Here is a 7,720-nt window from a genome sequence, read left to right as displayed (position 1 = left end):
AACTTGGCAATAAAGTATTTACGTACGAAGCAATCGCCTCCTCCCTCCCCCACTGAATTTTCCATGAAATACGCAGGTAACGTAGAAATGGTAAGTTACTGAACGATGGATAATCGAGCAATTATAATAGAATAAAAGATAAACCGACGAATAGGGATATAATTTGTTGTATGCGGGAAGGAAGAGTAGGATGGTATTCACGATAACGTGGAACTGTTCGTCGATCTTCATCTTGCGAGGATGAAGGCCTCATCGCGTAAAGACTTCGCTTACGCGATGACTCCGTTGAAGATTGTGTCGTGGCCTGTAGGTACCTGGCCTCTTCAAGACTACGACATCTTCTCAGCTATGCGTGGCACCATAGTGATCTTTCTTATGGTATGAAACTTTTTTGATACCGTTTCGATGTGAATACGTTTGCAATTCGTTATACAGAATCAAGAACATAAATAAATGGACAAACTAATGGAACTAATTGTAGTGTTATATATGCAGCTACATTTTATTTTTTATTGTATATCATATAATACATAGATTATTTAGCAAATAATTAAAAGTGATATTTATATTTTTGTATAAACAAGCCGTATCTGACGAACCAAAATTGACGTTTGGTTTTTCTTTCGTAAGGTTTGTTGAATATTTAACTAAACTTTAAATGTCAATTAAATACTCGGTGGAAGATTGGAGTTATTGTTTCGGAAAACACTTTGACATTTCGGTAGAATATTTCGAATTACAACAATACTTGTTTCCATTACCTGTCTATTTACTTTTGCCCGAATGTGTTAATAAACATTCTGGAAATCAAGTAATTCTGCGATTTTACTATTACTCTACGCTATTTACGTTCTTCTTGAAAGACAAATGACTTGTTCCTATAAATCCTTGTATGAAGGAAATTATGTGAATAATAGTAAATTAAAAGGTAAATTTAAAAGAACTCATTTTTATATCTTCATCGCACTCTTTACTTTCTAATATGTAGATTTAACCAGCCCAAATGCAGACGAGCAACTTTTCTTCCGCGCAACATCGCTACCATCGTATGCCTCTCTTCGTTTTCCCAGTTAAGAAATACGAAGGCAGAGATCTGATCTTAGCGATATCACGCGAACGAAAGTCGTTTCTCTGCATGCGGCGTCAAAAAATGACTTTTGAGTAGGTGAAATTGACACGTTTAAAAGTTGTCGTTCTTTCACAGCTATTAATGCTACTGATCGTGCAAACGGAGATGTACTTCGACAGAAGCGATGCCGAAAAAAACCTTGATGCCCTACTATTAATTGCCTGTGGTATTTTGGCGGTGTCAAAGATTATGTGGTTTCGTATTCGACCAGCTGGACTTATTTCGAATTTTACCTCGGCAGTCAAGGATTATAACGATTTGGAAGATCAAGAGAAACGGGCGATAATGAGGATGCACGCTTATATGGGCAGAGTGGTGTCTGGCAGTGTGATCATTTTCGCGTATGTTGCCACGGTTCTTTTCATGCTTGTGCCTGTGCTAGCTGGTGTGGAAGAGGAAGATATATTTAACGTAACGGAGGAAGGTGTACCGGATTACCCTATGCCTTCCGAATATGTAATGGAACTTATAAAAATGCCAGATAATTTATACTTTATAGTTTTTATCATAGAGTGCCTGATGCGGCTATTAGTAAGCACTGGAAATTTAGGTAATGAATTCTCATATCAAATGAATCCATCACTGTCAGAAGCCATACCAATCGTTTCCATAAATTGAAATGTAAACGAGAGTGATAAGAATGAGCATTGTTTGTCAAAACTTCAAAACTTTCATCGCAATTAACGATTATAACTTATTTGCTCCTAGCGATTAGAAAAGAGGTATTAGACGAACTTGCTTGATTTCACGTATTATAGTAGAATACATAACTCCATATTAACTATCCTTTTGTATGTGAATGTGTGGAGAAAATATAAAGGTCAATGTTTTTAAGTCGAATGAAATGTTTCTTTCGTTCACATTATCCCTTTATGGCAAACCATTGAAACTCCACACGCCAAGAACTTTCGCCACTTTACTTACATAGACATTGCATTTGGTATCAAATATGAAGCGCCAATATTAGAATAACTGAAAGCACATTATCAGAGAATTACACAGTTGGACTTGTACTTCTTGCTTATGCGGTGTGTCTACAACCTCAGATATTGAATACTAATCATTCGGTTTGAAAAATGATATCGAGAACTTGGTTCAAAAAGTTTGGCTTCTGATAGGCTCGAGTACCCATATTTGCTCTAAATAGCTCAAGAACCATGCTTATTTACTTTAAATTATGTATTAGGTAGCGATTCGTTGTTCTTCGGCATCACTTTTCATCTGTGCGGTCAAGTGGAAATTCTAAAGCTAGATTTCAATAGACTAGGCAACGAGAACGAAAGAACCATGGAACATTTCATCGTATTAGTCAAGAGGCATGTCTACTTACTGAACCTGGCCAAAATGCTGAACGAGACGATCAGCTCTATCTTAATCGTGCAACTATTCGCGAGTTGTATACTTATTTGTACAACCGGTGAACATTCTACCTCTTTTAATGAAATGACACGAGGCCCGATGGCATACATTTATTTAAGTATGATTAATGCGTTGGATTGATTTTTTTGTCTGTTTTTAGGATTTCAATTTATTCTCGATCTGAGCGTTGGAAACATCGTCATGGCGATAAAAACATTTATAGTACTAAGCACTCTGTTGGTGCAATTGTTTGCATACAGTTACGTGGGCGAATATTTAAAGCTTCAAATGGAAGGCGTCGGTGACTCGGTGTATTTCTGCAGTTGGTACGATATACCGACAAGTATAGCAAAAGATATTATTTATGTCATTATGAGAAGTCAAGATCCAGTTTCCTTGAACGCTGGCAAATTCTTCACCGTCAACATGGAAACGTACATGAGTATTCTGAAAACTTCGATGTCGTACCTTTCAGTGCTTCGAGTAATGGTAAATGCTTGAAGTGGTATTAGTCCAATAAAGCACAATACAGTAATAAATATTATACTTTTGATGATTCAATATTCATTTCAAATATTTGAAATCAAATTGATTTGGAGCCGAATGTGCGCAGTAGATCGTCTCAGTAGACTGTTACAATCGATACTTCGCCCAATGACCAATAGATGGTATTGCAGCGTCGTTTGTGTGTAGCGTTCTGGATCGGCTACTCTATCGCATACCTACTTTACCGACATAGGGCAAAGATTTGAGTAGTCTTTAAACTTCGATTTTTAGTAACAAATATCTAGAGACTGTTCAACAAAACGAGAGAGTAGACATGAATAAAATGTGATCGCTATGGCTGCAACTATTGGCTATATAACACAATGTATTATTTACATTTACATTACTTACTTACAGACTGACGATATCATCGAATAATGAGATCAAATTCGAATAATGATCATTTCGATTAACGATTATCTCCACTGCATGCTGCACTGTGTAACAGGTTCGAAATTGTACGGTCAGGTGCTAAGATTTCGATAATTTTAATTTTATTATCAACACCTTAACACTCGTACCCGTGACACATAGAGTGCCACGAAACTATGTATTTTAACGCTTATACAAACATTTTATGAATGCATTATACTATGTGTTATACTTCCACATTCTGAAATTTCATTAATGCTGAAATGAGATTTGATTTTCACGATTATATTGGCAAAGTTTGATGCAAATCTCGTAATATATAGATGCACAAAATATATTTATTTTATGCTTAAGGTGACTATCTATGCTGTACTAATATCTTAGTAAATACACGTTTTCAATAAATATCTTGTAATTTCTGCAATCATGCGTTGCATGACGCACGTATAACAATCATAACATACACAAATGTTTTCTATGATAAGCATTCATAAGCATTCTATCTTACTTTGTTTCGAACTTTGCCAATGTCATCATGATAACGAATGAACTAATGTAAATTGTCTACCTAGCACGATTCTTCCTTGTACATTCCTCGCAATTTCGATAAAAACCTGGCAGCCAAGAGGATTAATAACTCACCCCTTAAATCACTCGTACAGCTGTTGAAGTAACTTCTCTCCAGTTTCGATTGCGTTAAAAAATACGGTAACGTTTAGTTGCACAAGCGTGTTATTAACCTTGAAAAACACCATTGAGAGACCAGAATTCTTATTTCCAACTACATCTTGCTTCATGAACTCCGATGCTCGGATTTTCGCTACGATGCACTAAGCTCTACAATGTCAAAATGTTCTTCTCTATTATCTTTACTGTTGTTCTTTTATCTCGCTTCATTTCTCATGAACAATACACGATATCTATTACGCAATTTGAATACTCGGCTCTACAATGTCACATAATGTTTTTCTATATTAACTACATTCTTTGATCTCTTTTGATTTCTTGGAGACAACATGACATGTCTGTGACTTCATTCGCCGCTTCCTTAATAATTAATAGTATTCATGTTTGAGAAAACCATAAAGCTTCCGGAAACAGTTGCAACCACAGTCTTCTACCATCTGTTCTACCATCTTATTTCGGTTTGTTTCTCTACATTTTTTGTTGTATGAAAATATAGGTTTGTTCAAACTCTCCTGAGTGCCGTATGCATGAATAATAGATCAAAGAAGAGAACGTATGCACGTAAGTGGGCGTGACTGTCTTCGTGTACGCGCCACGATAAATCATACGTCGAATCGAAATAAACGAAAGTAGTAGAGAGGAGTGTCATTGAGAGGCATACCTCGCAGTAAAGTCTGTTTTAAAAAAAATGCGCGAGAAGGTAGCAATCGAGGAGTACGTACGGAATTTTCTAGTGCAGGAGACGTTGTTGAAAGTAGTTGGTATTTGGCCCACGAGAAACGGATCCTCTTTTGGTCGATGGATTTTCGCGATGATGACGCAAGTAAGTTTGAAAACGTAGTAAAGAGCAGGCTTGGGCATTATTTAAATACAGTTGAGCTTCATTTATATGAACTTGTTGGGTACAAATAGTTTATACAATAGGAGTTCGCTGATTCTCTCTACTATCTGTGATTTTTTGTTCACACTCAAATTCAAATTCACGTTCACGCTCAAATTAGTAGATTCAAATAGCGAAACCGTGTCTAATCGGTCATTGATTAAAATTTAATTGGAATAAGTGGGGTTTATCTAAACGAAATTCTACCGAACAATAGAGCGTCGTTTATCGGAACAGGCCGGAGGACAATGCCATACGACTCAAATGTAATCGAAATTAAAACAATTGCAAGAGCAAATGTCATTTCATTATAAAACGAATCGTCTGTATTATTCGTAACTTGAATATATTCGAAACACGAAGCTTGAAATGCAAATTAACATTAAAACGAAACTCACTTTACTTAAAAGAAGCAATTAGGATAGACAATTATTTGAAGACGATTACGTTGTTTCTACAATAAAAATAATTCATTATTTTTGTATCTTCGTTTAAACAAAAATTTGCCCAAGCATGGTAAATAATCGTCGAATATCAGAGATCGGCTAGATCTTCCTAGGAATCCTTTCCGTAATTAGATCAGTACTATCTACAGCCTGTCTCTGGAAGTTTATCGTCACTGTCTCGACATCGACGACACGATGGATGCGTTCGTCATGGATCTTTCTTCCATCGTCAGCCTCGCGAAACTGTTCATCATGCGCCGGAATTCGAAGCACGCTTACGTTCTTATAAATTCAGTTCTGAAGGACTGGTCGGCTGTTGATGATTCTCGTCATGAAGATATTATGACAAAATACTATAAAAGAGGACGGATCGTTTCATTGACAATACTGTATCTCGGTTATGCCTCTGGATTGTCTTTCATCGTCAAAGCATTGCCCTTTGGAGAGATTCTGCCGTTCAAGGTTCGACTAAATTCCACGTTAGACTGCGGATGTTTATGAAAACTCAGATAGTGAATTTAAATAGAGATTCGTATTATTCACTGTTTGTTACAATAAACACTTTGGATGTTATTATGTTCTTAGACATCATGTGCACTCTGTATAAAAACACAGCCATAAATATTAGGACACCTTCTCGTTGCACGTATTAAGAAATTACAATGAAATTTACTCTATTTCGTATCTTACACGGTAAGACATATTGTATGTATGTAAATACTTGAAAAATAAAAACAACGAAATACATGGAATTTGTAAATGTTAGCTAATGTCCTGATACTAATGGCCGCATGATTGTATATTTCGATGTATTTGTAATATAGAAGTACATCGTATAAGAGAAATACAAAACTTCAAAACGAAGATTATTTTTTCGCGTAAAACAATCGATTCCTAATTTTTTAACTGTAACGTGCCTTACCTCTCTTCAGATGTTCCAAAACTCGGCGAATTCATCGGCAAATCTAAAAGGTTCCTTGGAAATGAATTATTTCCTGGCAAGCTATTGTGTGTTTGGCTCGCTACCACTGCTCCAGCAGATCTGCGTATTGATATTGCAGGCAATGCACATTTTCGTCAACGCGGTTGCTCATTGCGCCAACGATGGATTATTCTTCAGCTTAACGATGCATCTCTGTGGCCAGTTCGAGGTTCTCAAGATGAATTTTACCAAGTTCGAGCTGCAGCCATTTGGCTGCCACAAAAAGCTTCGATTTCTCGTGAAACGACACTGTCAGCTCCTGATGCTGGCCAATGATCTCGAGCAAACCTTCAATATGATCATTCTCGTACAGCTACTAATGAGCGCCTTGTTGATTTGCGTCGAAGGTAAACATATGCTATTTTTACTTCCTTTTTACCTATTTTCTTCATTTTCCCTGTAATATGAAATTGATAGTATCATATATGACAATCCAATGCACTGTCCACAACAGCAATACCGACGATTAAAATATAAGACCAGTACCAACAAAATCGAATTAGAAGATATACGAAACGATACAAAATTCAAAACGCAAACTCTAATCCACGTATTTTATAAGTAATTAAAAATCCCAACAATGCACCGGTACAGATGTATAAAATTAATATGAAAAATCGCGTCATTTTGATCAAATTCATGTAAAAACAGACCAAAGAGTAATTAATACGTTACTTTGATTATCATATCAGGTTTCGTGTTCCTGGTCTGTCTGGCCACGAGAGACAATGTCGGTGCATTGAAAAGCGTCGTTCTGATGGTGACGTTACTTATACAGCTGTACCTTTACGCGTATGCAGGCGACGTTCTCGAGTCTCGATCCAATGAGATAGCGCATGGCGTCTACGATTCGCCTTGGTATCAACCTCGAGGACACGTAGCAAGGGATTTGATGATGATAATCAACCGCGGACACAGATCGTACCACGTGACAGCTGGGAAATTCCTCTCGATGAACATGTTCACATTCAAAGAAATTCTGAGGTCATCAGCTTCCTATTTGTCTGTTCTGAAAGTAATGATGGACACGTGAAAACCATTTGATCGCGAGTGCTATGTATTTCTTTCGCGACCCTCGATACATCTGAGACTCAAACCTTCACAAACATACCTATGCACGAAGCATGCTATAATCAATTAATCATGAGTATACAATGGTTTGGATCAGTGTATGTGAATAAATAAGAATTTTTCTAGAGTGCAATTTTAAGACAAACTGATTACGAACGTCCCATCGTTTGAGTTGAAAGTAATCGATTGCAATTTACTCGTTTCAGTTCTTCTACATTCCTTAGAAGGAAGGGTATCTTCTTACTATA

The 7,720-nt window shown here is 36.7% G+C and overlaps 2 protein-coding genes across 2 annotated transcripts; both read left to right on the top strand.

The window, feature by feature from the left end:
* Window positions 1-240: 240 nt before the first annotated feature.
* On the top strand, window positions 241-3,016 carry LOC117166299 (odorant receptor 10-like). Its single transcript, XM_033350151.2, has 4 exons — window positions 241-378; window positions 1,205-1,679; window positions 2,316-2,546; window positions 2,649-3,016. Exons 1-4 carry the CDS (start codon window positions 241-243, stop codon window positions 2,987-2,989), a joined length of 1,185 nt encoding a protein of 394 aa, XP_033206042.2. The 3' UTR covers window positions 2,990-3,016.
* A 1,727-nt stretch (window positions 3,017-4,743) lies between these two features.
* LOC117166298 (odorant receptor 22c-like) lies at window positions 4,744-7,434 on the top strand. The gene is made up of 5 exons (XM_076625084.1): window positions 4,744-4,916; window positions 5,552-5,881; window positions 6,352-6,800; window positions 6,996-6,997; window positions 7,094-7,434. Exons 1-5 carry the CDS (start codon window positions 4,782-4,784, stop codon window positions 7,432-7,434), a joined length of 1,257 nt encoding a protein of 418 aa, XP_076481199.1. The 5' UTR covers window positions 4,744-4,781.
* The last annotated feature ends 286 nt before the right edge of the window (window positions 7,435-7,720 follow it).

Source organism: Bombus vancouverensis, chromosome 15 (genome assembly GCF_051014615.1).
Source record: "Bombus vancouverensis nearcticus chromosome 15, iyBomVanc1_principal, whole genome shotgun sequence".
Taxonomy (NCBI): domain Eukaryota; kingdom Metazoa; phylum Arthropoda; class Insecta; order Hymenoptera; family Apidae; genus Bombus; species Bombus vancouverensis.
Note: the sequence above shows the minus strand (reverse complement) of the source record. Positions and strands in the feature narration are given on the sequence as shown.

Bases quoted from the DNA above. Each gene is read 5' to 3' on its own strand.
- LOC117166299 (XM_033350151.2), top strand. From the start codon at position 241: ATGAAGGCCTCATCGCGTAAAGACTTCGCTTACGCGATGACTCCGTTG. The intron at 1,680-2,315 runs GTAATGAATTCT...ATTATGTATTAG, and splicing joins AGTAAGCACTGGAAATTTAG to GTAGCGATTCGTTGTTCTTC. The intron at 2,547-2,648 runs GTGAACATTCTA...GTCTGTTTTTAG, and splicing joins TATACTTATTTGTACAACCG to GATTTCAATTTATTCTCGAT.
- LOC117166298 (XM_076625084.1), top strand. From the start codon at position 4,782: ATGCGCGAGAAGGTAGCAATCGAGGAGTACGTACGGAATTTTCTAGTG. The intron at 4,917-5,551 runs GTAAGTTTGAAA...TTCCGTAATTAG, and splicing joins TTTTCGCGATGATGACGCAA to ATCAGTACTATCTACAGCCT. The intron at 5,882-6,351 runs GTTCGACTAAAT...ACCTCTCTTCAG, and splicing joins GAGAGATTCTGCCGTTCAAG to ATGTTCCAAAACTCGGCGAA.